The sequence below is a fragment of the Crinia signifera genome, chromosome 2 (assembly GCF_055691185.1).
Source record: "Crinia signifera chromosome 2, ASM5569118v1, whole genome shotgun sequence".
Taxonomy (NCBI): Eukaryota; Metazoa; Chordata; class Amphibia; order Anura; family Myobatrachidae; genus Crinia; species Crinia signifera.
Window position 1 is genome coordinate 32,639,475 of NC_139218.1, and position 14,117 is coordinate 32,653,591.

The 14,117-nt window shown below is 39.4% G+C and overlaps 1 protein-coding gene across 2 annotated transcripts in view; it reads left to right on the forward strand.

The window, feature by feature from the left end:
• The window catches only part of NCAM2 (neural cell adhesion molecule 2), a 344,278-nt gene that overhangs the window by 133,157 nt on the left and 197,004 nt on the right, over positions 1–14,117 (forward strand). For both annotated transcript variants that reach the window (XM_083171879.1, XM_083171880.1), the window contains exons 2-3: positions 7,341–7,415; positions 10,192–10,398. In XM_083171879.1, the coding sequence (XP_083028005.1) occupies positions 7,341–7,415; positions 10,192–10,398 (282 nt within the window). The remainder of the gene's footprint in view (positions 1–7,340; positions 7,416–10,191; positions 10,399–14,117) is intronic.

A 14,117-nucleotide genomic window follows, 5' to 3' on the forward strand; every position in this document is an offset into this window, starting at 1 on the left:
TAGATTGGTTGCTATAGGCCACTTTAGTCTTCAGAAACTCTGGTACACTTCCTACTGCTGCATAGATGTTCCTTAATGGTTTTCTGTGCTCCTTCCAGAGGTGTAACTATAGGAGGCTATTGAGTCATCTGCCAACGGGCTCCTGCTCCCAAGGGAGCACCTCTGCAATTTTGAATCAGTTAATTGAAAGCCACGTCCTTATCGCTTCTGTGGCTGACTCTTCCTCCTAGAAGGACAATAGACTGACTCCCCCGCCTAGCAGGACCATAGGGTTCACACTCACTTTATTCTAAACATCATTTTTGGCAAGTGTCACACCCTGTATTAGAACCCATGACCTGTTAAACTAGAAGCAAATATATACATACATACATACATACATACATACATACATACATACATACACACATGCATACATATATTTATATAAGGTGGTGTTTATGTATGTGGAGAGGGGGGGCAGCAATATTCATCTTACCTCCAGGTAAATGGGACAAGCTTACGCCACTGTCTCCTTGGGATGTGATTCACTATTATACTGTAGTAACATCCTCTTTTGGGAGAGTGGCTGATACGGTAGTTGTGTTTCTTATTTCATTACCATACTGCCTTGGGAACTCTGTATGTCCTCGAGCTGGTTTAATTGCGATTCAGTCACTAGTTTAGAAGCCTTAATTAAGCATGTTAAATAGCATCTAATTTCTTAAGGTTTAATTTTTTCTGTTAATTTGTTGAAAAGGTAATTTAGTCTACTGTATTTAGCTTAAATTTCACTTCAGATGGGAATTAAGTTCATCACACATGTTGCATCAGTGCCACTTAAATTGTAAAATCTTCCTACTTTGGTTAGCCACGAATATTTTACTCTGTTACTCCCCCGTTTCCTATATTTTTCAGACATCCTGTAAGCCTGATATATGTATATAGCTTTTAATACGATCATAACTACCAACATGTGGGAGATTGAGGTTGGAACAATTTGCGTGTGCCCCAAAAAGTGTCATGGAATCATGGCCTAGTGGAAATGTGGTGTAGCATCATGGCACACCATATTTCCATCACTATGGATACCACATAGATGCTGGCCTAATCTCACTCTGTGGGGTACATTTACTAAGGCGGGAGTTCTATTGAAGATATGATGTGGCCCACAGCAGCCAATCAGATTATATCTATCATCCTCTAGATCAGAGTTTTTCAACCACCATCCTGTGGCACACTAGTGTGCCTTGAGCTGTTCTCAAGTGTGCCCCCAGACCTAGAGATGCCCAAACCACTTTACAGCCACCGCCAATTCAACTGTTATGTACTGGTCCCTTCTTTTCATGTAAAGGGCCATTGTATTTTATTATTGCTACCTGTGGGGACCAGTGTGATTGTTTTTTATATGGATGCCAATAGGTTTGTTTGTTTTTCCTGTGGGTTCCAATGTGTTTTGCCCTGTGGGGATCTCATGGTGTGCCTTTGCAATAAATTTTTTTTTTTTTTTATGGTTGCGCAAGGTAAAAAAGTTTAAAATTACTGCTCTGGATTGTGCTAAATAAATAAGAAGTAGAATCGGAGTGGTTGCTATGGGCAACATTCCATCTTCAACAGAACTCTCATTTGTAAATGTACCCCTGTGTATAGGTGAAACTATCTTGCCCAGTGTGACATGGGGGGAGGGGGATTGGGTGTTTGAAATGATGACCATTTGAAAGCTGGAAACCTATTCAAGAGTATGATGCAATGTATTAAAATGTATTGACTAATATTATTAGAGAGAAATCCTAATATTGGGCCTTATTCAGATCTCATCGGTACTGCGTGCATTTGCACGCAGTATCGATGTTGCGCGTCTGCGCATGCGGGTATCTGCACATGTGCAGGCGTATGGTGCGTGCACCCACAGCGACCTTTCGGTTCGCCGGGTGCATGCACCCATGTGGCATGGGGGAGCGGAGATGGGCGGTGGGAACGCCCAGCGTTCCATGGGCGTTCCCATGATAACACTGGGCATTCTCATGGTAATGAGGCAGTGACGCCGGTGTGGGGGGCAGGTAGCTGACATCACCGGATGTCAGCTGCCCGCCCATATCCACGCCACCGTGCACGCAAATGTAAGTGACTGAAAAGTCACTTTTATAGGCGTGCACGCTAAACATCATTCGATGGTCGGTGACCATCGAAAGATGTGGGTGGTTACCCGAGCCATGCAAATGGATGTTTATGCAAAACATCCATTCGCAGCTGTTCGGGCGAAGCCGCACTTTGACCGGGGGGGGCGGTCGTTCGCCGGGCGAGGTTTGGTGGACTCGCATGGCTGCGAATTCGCAGCCTTGCGAATCAACCTGAATAACCCCCATTGTCTAGTGAATATACAAGTCTTCGCTGAACATGTAGCACAGTTTCCCATGTACTTCATTAGCTTATATGTCAGAATCTGTCTAAATATAACAGCTTCAGTACTACAGAAATAATCAATAATAAATAACTGTGTGGTCATGTAACCATATAACAAGCTCAAAGCAAATTGTACTTAATAATAACAAAAGAAGAGTGAAGAGTAATTACAAGGAAACATTTGTGAAAAGCCACAGGCTATATAGAAAATATGGCAATGTGAAAATGTACCATATGAGTCCATAAAATTCCATTATTATATATATTGACAATTACCTGTCACTAGATTGTGGATACGGACACCAAGGACTAGTTTCTGCTACTTTTTAAAATTAAATAAATATAAAAATAAAAATCCACACAAGTCATTTTACACAAGTCATTTTGATAGTGTTACTTGTCTATAAGAGAACACATTTAACCTGTCTCAGCAGTTGTACAGTTTTTGCACGGTGTTTGCACTTTATCGTTGATATCTGACTGCTGCCGCTCAGGTTACTATAATATCTACTGCATATCTGCTGTTTTAAACATACTGTATGTATGTGACCTTTGTTACACCAGTAAAGTGTTACTTACCTTTATGCTCATTTGTGCGCTTCTCTGGTTCTTTTTCTGCATGTACCCTTGTTTGCGGCATTGGTGAGCCTCATTCCGGACAATAGCTACACTGCATGTGGATCTACCTCACAGACAGGTTGCTACTTTTAAGGGACTTTGCGAAACAATTGGACTTTCTGTATATATATATATATATATATATATATATATATACAGTAATTGTGTGTATATATATATATATACAGTGGTCGAAGTGGAAATTTTGAAGTGGGGGTATGGAAATTTTGAAGTGGGGGTATGGAAAAGTAAAGAGTGAATATAGTGCGCACCTTCGGACACCCCCCTGTCCATCAACGTCCCCTGCCAGACTGCCCCGTTGTACAGGGGTATTACAAAAGCACAATATGTGCTGCTGAGTGATCAGAGAGCATCCTGAGGGGGAAAAAAAACTTTTTTTTTTTATCTTCAGATTAAAGTGGGGGTATGCCATACCCCCGTATACCGCCCCACTTCGACCACTGTATATATATATATATATATATATATATATATATATATATATATAAAATGGTCAAGCTATACAGTACATTTTACATGCTTAATATACATAGGAAATTTTCTCTGAAAATTAGCAAGTTCAATAATATCCTTTCTTTAATTAAAAAACAATATTAAGGGAAGTGTTAAACTGCTTCCCTGTAAACATGTGCAATCGAAAAATTGATTTTAAAGAGCAGCCCCTTCTGGGATGTGCTATGTACAAAGCACACCTTGGAAATAACATTTTACGGTACTTATGTATTATCTGGGCTCCCATGTTAAATGCACCCCATTTTTTCATACCCCTACTGTCCAACTACGCATGGAGTTGATTTTATATAGTGTGGCGAGCGCAGCGAGCCACCGTGCCCGAAGCGCGGCGAGCGCAGCGAGCCCCGCGAGGGGACGCGGTCACATAAGAAAAACGGGAGCCCAGATATTACATAAGTACCCATTTTACTTACTGAGTGTTCAAACCATGACATAGGTGCCTAATTGCATTTTCTCTAATCATTTAGATGCAAATTTGTTTGTATGCTTGCCAAACTTTTGTCAAATTTAAGTTAATGTATTTAAACTGTCAAATAACTAAACATGTACTGTGTGTGTGTTTGTGTGTTTGTAGAAACAGTTAATAATACTTCTTCTAGAGCAGTGTGGCCACAGATAATCAGACAAAGACCAAAGTATACCAAAGTATAAAACCACCAGCGGAATACTAACAAGTAAATGTTGCTAAATATGTATAATCAATAACAGGGAAAATATATATCACTAGTAAGCCCTCACGAAGCAAATTATTCGAAAGCTAGTCTGCTACCTTGTGATTGCCTCTGTGTTTGTGCAATTTATAGCTAGAAAAAGATGTAGTTTCACTCACTGCCAACAGATGGCAGTGCTTTGGAGACACACAGAGGGACACTAGACATACAGTATATATAGATGACAAGTCTCAACAGGATGATTATAATATATTCCATTTTTTTTCCATTCAAACCACCAGGGAAAATTGTATTTAGCCTCATCATCCACTTAGATTCAGGCGGCATTTGATTCTCTAAAGCCGACATAAAGATGTGGGGGCGTGATTTATTATAAACTATTTTAAATGTTCCTTCTCCTTAAAATGTTTTGCGAGTAGCTATTCGTTATGTCTCCCACCCAAAGGCAATTGGATGGCAGAACTAATAGATGCCATTCTTTACACAATTTTTTGAAGAGCGAAACCAATGTAATGGAGCTCGCATGGGCATACTGTCATGTAGACAACATAAGATGAAGTACAAGAAAGCAAATAACGAAGAATTATATTGTTTGTTAGTATCAGAGTGCTTGAAAGATTTGCAAACAATAAGGTGGCTACAATGACCACAACTATAACAACCAAAATCCTTTTTGTGTGAGTGTATTGATAGGGACTAAAATACCCCATCCTGTAATGTCAGTACATACTATTTTATTGTGTAATTTACTACCACGTCTAAAGGCAGCCAAAGGTCTATTATTTTAAAAAAATTGATACATTTTTGTCCAACTTAATAATTGGTCAAAGGGTCTGCCTAGCTTGTCTGATTATTGGATTAGCAATATTATAAGCAGGTCCTGTACCCATAGAGTCCCGCTATCTTTTGTTCTTATGAGAGGTGCATAGAAGATCCGTCCTATTCATGTTAATTACTTTTTCCATCCGGATAATAACCTCTGGGGAAAAATTTACATATGAAGCTATCCCGAGAAATGTTGTCAAGGTCACTAGTGATGCATGCAATACCATCATCGGCGATATAGGTAGACCCGTCTTAAGAGGCTCTGGATGATAACTCGAAGCCACTAAGAGTTCTTGCCAGTAATTTGTTTCAAAGGGTTATCAATAATATATACACTTTAACCTTTTGCAGTCCACATTTTTTATTTATTTTTTTGCAATTCAAACAGTCTGGTAAAATGTTTTAATTAATTGTAATATTTTTTTAAATTCAAAACTGGTCCACATTGAATGTTAAACAATGTTAATGTTCTTATTCTAAAGTGGCTCGCCAATGAACCTGTTACTAGCAGTAGGGCTGATGAGCCTGACTAGACTTTGGACCTGAAAGGGATAAATACAAAGGTACTTGTTTCCTAGCACGGCGCCCAGATTTCCTACGTATGGCACCGTAGGGAAATCGCAACGCATCGCATGGGCCATTATAGCGGCATGCGATGTGATGAGATGTGATTTTTTTTATTGTAATTTTTTCTATGGCCATTGTACCCCACTATATCGCATTCTCATTGCAACGCATGTCCCGCAAAATCGCATGCGAACGCATGCGATTTTATAGGGTCTGCGATGCCATGACATTAGGTATACAATAATATGATTGTATGTCCCAAAAATAGGTTTCACGCACCCCCCTACTATCCAAGCCACCCCGAAGCGTGGCGAGCGGCGTAAGAACGCGTCCTCCGACTTTTTCATTACCCTACTATCCACGTCGGCATGGAGTTGATTTTATATAGTGTGGCGAGACCCGGATTACTTTACATGTATTCCGCGTCCCCTCACGGGGCTCGCTGCGCTTGCCACACTTCGGGATCGGTGGCTCGCCACACTATGTAGAATCAGCTCCACGCCGATGTGGATAGTGGAGTAATGAAAAAGATGGAGGATGCGTTCCGCCACGGCTCGCCACGCTTCGGGGTGGTGTGGATAGTGGGGGGTGCGTTAAACCTATTTTTGGGAAATACAATCATATTATTGTATACCTAATGTCATGGCATAGCACCCCAGAGAATCGCATGTGATCAAATATTTGCATGCGATCGCATGCAATTTTGCAGGAGGTGTGATGCCATGCGATGAGATGGGCCTGGGGACATAAGAGCAGTGAATAAATTAACGAAAAAATCGCATCGCATGCCACTAAAACTATGACATGCGATGCGATGCAATAGCCCTCTACGCAATTAATGTAGTGAGCGCCATGCTAGGAAACAAGTACCAATATAAATTATACAAATTAAATCTCACTGTGCATTTAAGTGCCATGGTCTTTTGAAGTTTTATATCTATATAATGATGCACTTGGAACTAAATTATATAATCATGTGGGTGCCGACTAAGAATGGAGTCTTTCGTTTGTATATACAGTATAGTACTATATCTATTTATCAGGATGACAGACAGAACAAAAAAAAGTGCAGCTAACGTGAAAAACAAACAAAACTGATGAAGGGGTGCAGACCCCGGGACTGTACGCTTGCAGACCCCATCAGCTTATTCCCGTTTTCTGCATTTGTTTACTTTATTGTATATACAGATGTAGCGCCCCTCTTCTTTGCAGGGCCGTCGGCAGCCGTCAGAAGGGGGCGCGCGAGCACGAGATGCTCGTGTGCCCCGTTCTGATGGAGCTCCCCGCCGCCGCCATCCGTTGGTCCCCACTGCTGCCCCGAACCCCCCCCTAACCCTGCCCGTCTCCCTGAAGCAGAGACGGGCAGAGTCACGTCATTCAGCCGCCGAGTGACTGTGGCGCGTGTGCGTGTGAGACGTGCGCGCATCCCAGTCTGATGGAGTCCATTTCCACCAGCGCTTGCCAGCAGGGATGTTCTGGCGGGCGCTGAGAGTGAATCAGAGGGGCTCCATCTGTACATGGCAGTTAGTTTGTTTATAATTCAAAGTGCTAGAGAAGGAATTATGGTGAGCACAGAGCCTTTGTGTTTTTTATTTAAATAGCGCGGTCACATTACGCATGCACCTCAGAGGACTGGTGAGTGCAGTGGACCAATGCCTTATGTAAATATATACAGCATGTACTGTGTAAATAATATTGTATCGATAATTAATTTGTATTTTTTTCTGCATACTTATTCTACAGCTGTCTTGCAAGTGTCAATTTCCCTCAGTAAAGTTGAAATCAGCGTCGGACAGTCCAAGTACTTTACATGTACAGGTATGTAATATATTTCCCTTTTGGTTGTTACTGTGTTTTGGTTGTTACTGTATTCTACAACTCACGTCTTCAAATCTGAGCAACAAACCCTATAATAAAAAGTATTATTGATTATGCATCATACAGTGCATCGATATTAGTAAACAGATTCGGTGGGTGACAGTGTTAGAAAAAGTGGCTATTTTTGGATGATGCCGCAGAAGCCAGAATTCTGGTACTACAGGTTTTCCATAGGGGTAATGCAGGTATCCATATGGCTTTAAAGGAGATACTGCTCTGTTCACTGTTATTCTGCTAACAGCAGTGGAGTATCTCCCTCACCAAGAGGTAGTAAAGATGTATATGTCCCCCAAGCCGACTCTTCAACTTTGTAAAGCAAATTCAATATGCTCCTCACCAACTGTCAGTAATTATTATAATGTGCTCCCCGCACATCAGTAACTAATATAATGTGCCCCTTGTAACATCCATCAGTAATTATTATATTGTACTACTCAACCCCCCCCTCCCACCATAAATATTTTAATGTGCTCCATACCACCCATGAGAAATTATGTTTTCCCTACATTTGCGTTTACCAAAATGAGCTTTTGACCACACCTTCCATTGGCTTTTGTCTTGTGCAACTTAGATACCCCTTCTGCGTGTTCTGTCATGTGACCATTAACCCCCACTGCGCCCATCGGTGACTTCTTCTTATATTATATTTATAAGGCGCCACTAGTGTTTTGCAGCAAAGTACAATATGGATACAATGGAACAGTATAGGAAGACAAAACTTAACACTACAGTAAATAAATAACAAAAATAGAGTACAGGAAAAAAGCACAACAATTCAATACACACTACAGCTAAGATGTAAGCAGCGAGGACATGATCACCTTACTACAAGGGGCTGGTGGCCAAAGATGGAGATGAGTATACGGACAAAGATGGTCACTAAGTGTTTAGATATTGGGAGAGTTGTAAGTGAAATGGGAAGAGAAGATCTTTGACAACAAGAGGGCCCTGCTCTGAGGAGCTAAAGGTTCTCTATATACCATCTCCAGAAGTTTATTATTATTACCCAGATTATGTAATCATCTCTATTTTCTCTGCTCCTGGTACCCCTGGCATGAATGCTAGTGATGCTGCCAGATAATGCTTTGGGGAAGTCAAATACAGCTATAACTGCGCTCATCATTGCTGCGCCATGGCCACTTTTGCCTGCTTGGTGCACCATTGTCACAGAGTGGAATCATTAAGCCATGCTGTCGACGCTTAATGCCTTTTTTTTTAAGCACAGCTACATCTGAAAACGTAAATGCCAAAGGTGTCACACTGTTCCCAGTTAAGATCAGGCACAGCCGATTGCGCTCCAGTGGAGCAACAATTGAATAGCTCGATTGGGTGCCATCTGCCGGCTGCCAGCAGCAATAGAATTTCTCCCTTAGTGTCTTTGTGATCTTGACAATATGATTTTTTCAATACACAAAGAGCTAATTTTGGAAGTTGCGAACCAAAATCTCCAGCTGCCTTCATCTCCATTTCCTTAACAATGGAATTTTAAGAACATTTTGGAAATATAAATGTTGGTCAGACACACTGCTAAATAGACCTCTCATTGGAAAATTACACTGCTAATAAGTTTGCAGGGGTCTATCCTATTAGCTCTGATGCCTGCGTTCTTATCCCCCAATGCGTCACTTATTGGGTAATATGCATCAGGTGCGTCAGGCACGCAAAGAACAATCCCCAAAGAACACCGGATCTGCGATAATACAGGGGATCAGGAGCTAATGCTAGATACCGCGATAATGACCATCATTCATACATCATGGTATCAAGCCATTTTTATCAGCTGAAAACTGATCAGGCTAATAGGATAGTATCCTCAGTATGCAGTACTTGAACTGCTTCCAACTCTTCCCCATTGCTATGGGCAATGGTGTAGCATAGTTACTGACAAGGTGAGTGGATCAGGGACATTTGTGAGAGAATACTCTGCACCACATGGATTGCAAGACACTCAGGAGGCTTCTGTACTCCTGTTTTCCTATTGCAGGGTTGCTGGGGAGCTTTGTTGGGGGACAGTGGTGAGTTGAATATGCCTCATAAGATGAAGTTCTCATCACCTGGGAGTAATACCCCCCATTTTATTCCTGATAGAACGTAATACATTTACAAGATATTTTCAACTGATTTTTGTGTATCTTTCTTAATGATACAATATCAAATTTGCATTTCCTGAAGTGCTATAGAGTATATTTTACATTCTGTAAAATTAAATCTCAGGTTATTTGCTGCTCCATAAAGTTGGACCACATCTATTTATTTATTATTTATTACCAGTTATTTATTTAGCGCACACATATTCCGCAGCGCTTTATAGAGAATATTTGAACATTCAAATTAGTCCCAGCCCCAGTGGAGCTTACAATCTATATTCCCTACCACATGTACACGCACACACAGACATTCTAGGGTTCATTTTTGTTAGGAGCCAAATAACCTACCAGTATATTTTTGGAATGTGGGAGGAAACCGGAGTACCCGGAGGAAACCCACGCAAGTACGGGGAGAATATACAAACTCCGCACAGTTAGGGCCATGGTGGGAATCGAACCCATGACCTCAATGCTGAGAGGCAGTAATGCTAACCATTACACCGTCCGTACATTCCACATATCAATAAATGTGGATCAGATCACAAACAATTATAATTATACCTGAATCTTTTTTGTTCCAATTTTTACAGTTTTTAAGTAAGAAAAAATAATATCTCCTGTTTTTTTAGTCGTGGGAGAACCGGAAACGATAGACTGGTATAACCCTCAAGGGGAGAAAATAACGTCTAATCAAAGAGTCGTGGTACAAAGGGAAAGCATCAGATCATGGCTTACCATTTATAATGCTAAAATAGATGATGCTGGCATTTACCGTTGTCAAGCTAGTGATTCAAAAGGACATATGCAGGAGTCTACAGTTGTTCTAGAAATTTATCGTGAGTATTTGAAAAATGTTTTATAACTTTTTATGCTTTAATATTTGTATAGATTTGGGATATTTATTTGATCCTATAACCAATTAATCATAATTGTCCTCATAATTAAAGAAAAGGGCTTTATCATATGTCCTGAATGGACAATAGCTTTTCGAGTTCTTCTTTGAACAAATCAGCATGTAAGGAGAAAACCATGTGTGGTGGCTTGAAGCCACCGGAAATAGAACAAATTTACATCGACAAGCTAGTTAATTAGGGCAGTGGTTCCCAAACTGTGTGCCATGGCATCCTCGGGTGCCTTTGGGGACTTTTAGGGGTGCCCTGGGTTGGTGGCCCAGGACCAATTCAAGCTTTTTATGTCCATTATAATAGTCAAATTGTGGACAAACAGAAGGTAATCCTGTCCATTACCACTTAACTTATCCTATGGATGAGATATAAATTAGAGATGTTCAGGTTCTGATTTACTCTGATTTACTCTGATTTCAAAACAAGAACTTATTGGCTATCCAAAATCACATGACAGCTGATAGCCAATAAGATTCTGATTTGAAATCAGAGTAAATCAGAGTAAATCAGAAACTGCACATCTCTAATATAAACACAATTTATTTAACTTAATATTTGTTTCTGACTTTCTCAATGGGAAACCTTTAGCATTAGTGTTCCACAAAAACATTTCTGCTGCTTTAGGGTGCCGTGATTCAAAAACTTTGGGAACTCCTGAATTAGGGGTAGTTGGTAAATATTTTTAGTGTCACATTCACCTCTCTATATAGAACCTGTAATTCCTCTTTAGGTGTGTATTCATTATTGGGGACCTATTTAATGCTAGCATCAATAATTGATTATTTAATTAATATACAGCATTTATTAATTGGTAATTACAGTTTAGAACAACATAGCAATATCTACATAAGTAAAACACGTTAAATAATACATATCACCATGTATATCACATTATACACGTACAATAAGTTAAAAAATGTATTTTAAAAAAAGAGTGAAATTATAGATTTACTTTAAATGTAATCACATAAAAGACAATAGAATTGAAAGTGGAGAGAAGAAAAAGAGGACTCCGGTACAATGTCCATTAAAGATGGTGGGAGCTACATTTTTTTATCTTTCTTCGACTGTTGTGTGACACAATATATCGCAACTAAATAAGATCCATCTGCAAGTTTGTCAAAATGGATTTGTTATTAGACAAAAATATGGAAACATTATGCATGATAGAGCTAGTCATGCGTTTGCAACATCAAAACCGACATGGCACCACAGCAGTTTGTGTTTCCAGTATGAAACCTGTCAAGGCACATGAGGTCTCAATTTCTCTATTGACATTGTTTTGTGCAAGCATTAGTGAATCATGTCTGAGCTCACAAATTTTCAGAGAGGGAAAATTGTTGTTGCCCGCCTATTAGGTGCGTCTGTGACCACTGGAGATCGTTTATTTGGGATATTATAAGGAACTGTATCAAACGTAATGAAGGCATCACTTTCTGCATTTCTGGAAAACATCATCCGCTAAACACCAGTGTGGAAGAAAGTGGTAACTGAGTTCCAGAGACAGAATGGCATTGAAAATGATTGTGACCAAGAATAAGAACACAACTACTGAAAAGGTCCCTGCGGAACTGAATTCCCCTGTTTCACACCCAATGCCTGCAAGAATAGTGAGGAGGGAACTCCACAAATACAATATTCATGAGCAACTGCAGTTGCCAAACCATTGGTAAACCCTACAAATGCCAAGAAGCTGAGAGAGTGGTGTAAATCTCATAATCATGGACTACCAAGCAATGAAAGACCTGTCATTTGGAGTAATTGTCTTTCACCCTGTTCCCAACCGCAGGATGAGTTTTTGTGTGGAGTACACCAAGTTAAGTGTATGATCATGACTGTCTGCTGCCAAAAGTGAAGCATGATGGAGGGTAGGTGATGATTTGGGCAGCCATATTATGGTATTCTGCCAGATCCATTATCATCATGCACAGTTCAGTTACTGCCAAGGACTTTATATACATTTTGGCCAACCAGGTCATGCCATGGTGCAGACATTGTTTCTAGTAGGGGATGTCTGGTACCAAAATTATCAGGCAGTGATTTACAGTATAAAGCTTTTATTGTCCAATCATGTTTTTTTAAACATGAATATTAGGTATCTCCTCTTCCCCAAGCCCCCCTCCCAATCAGACCGCAATATTATAGAGCCACTGTGATTGATTTAGGAGAACAGCCATGTAAACTGCCTCCAACATCACTCTAGGAACTTGAACAGTCAGCTCCATTTTTCTAGAAAACACATAGGTCAATGACGCTATCACAGCTTCTATGTGTTTTTGCATCAAAAATGTAATTTTTGGGGGGGGGGGCACAAAAAATGTGAAACTTATTGGATAGGTAGAAAGACAATCATGCACGACTGAATTAGGAACCCCTGACACCTCCCTATTTTCCACAAGTGAACAATTTTTAGGGATATTTAAATATCCTCTTAGGTCTACTAAGCTCTTAAGGGTGAAAGAGGCTTTCGAGAACAAAGATGAATAGGTACTGTAGCTACTCCGTGTGAAATGGTTACAATGGAATCTTACATATTTGGCATTCTTTTATTAAGAAACCTCATGTTTTACATTAAATATCCATTGACTCCTTTACTCCTCTTCGATGGCTGACAAATAACATTCAGTTTACCCACTTTCAATCACCTTACATTCACAAGAAACAGTTCATACTGTATATACAACTATCATTTAAACAATAGTTGAATTATTGTTATAACATTTTCATCTTGATCATTGTATTTATTAATTTATTATGATTTGATTTATAAAATTTGTATTTTAATCAAGAACCAGGAAAGGCTTTGATTAAAGTAAGCCAAAAGTATCAAAACAGCATAGTCACACTACAAAGAGCCTCTACTGCCGCTTGCTAATACCCAAGTGTATCTCATTATTCCCACACAATAGAATGGATTTCACTTAATTATTTAATTATGATTTGATTAATTAAGATTTCTATTTTTCAATCAAGAAAATATTTAATTAAATGAGGCTAAAAGTATCAGTAATGCATGGTCACACTAATCCGAGTCTCTGCTAACATATAAGTGGACTTCCTGATACCCACAAAAACATTTTTATTAATTTAATTGTAGTTTGTTTAAGTAAAGATTTGAAATTTTCAATGATAAAAGGTTTGGATTACACAAATTCATGGGTATCAGAAAATCAAAGTTAAAACCTGCCTGAATCACATCCACATATTAATATAACAGTGTTCCTCCTGCCTCTCCAACATGGGTGACAATGAGACAAAGGGATAGCAGTGGCAGTATTTGTAGAGTGCACTTTTTTAAAATTTATGTCTACAACAATCTGGCAAAAAAAACAATAATGTAAAAAATAGTGCAAACTATTCAATCCCCTTTGAAGGACCTGCCAAATGCAAACAAATGAGCAAGGTATCTTGAATACCTTATTCGTTAGAGGGGTGTTCCGGACAACTGGAAACTCCCCCTTAGTGCATACCTATCCATGTTCCAGTTATGATTGAATTTTAAGATTACAATTGTTGTTTTTAGTAAATACAATTTTTTATTTCATATTCGTATCAAATAAAATTCAAACTGGTATGTAAATCATTTATGAAAATCTTTAACTACTAACATAATCTATTCTGTATTTATAGATAATGGAGTCAGCTTATTG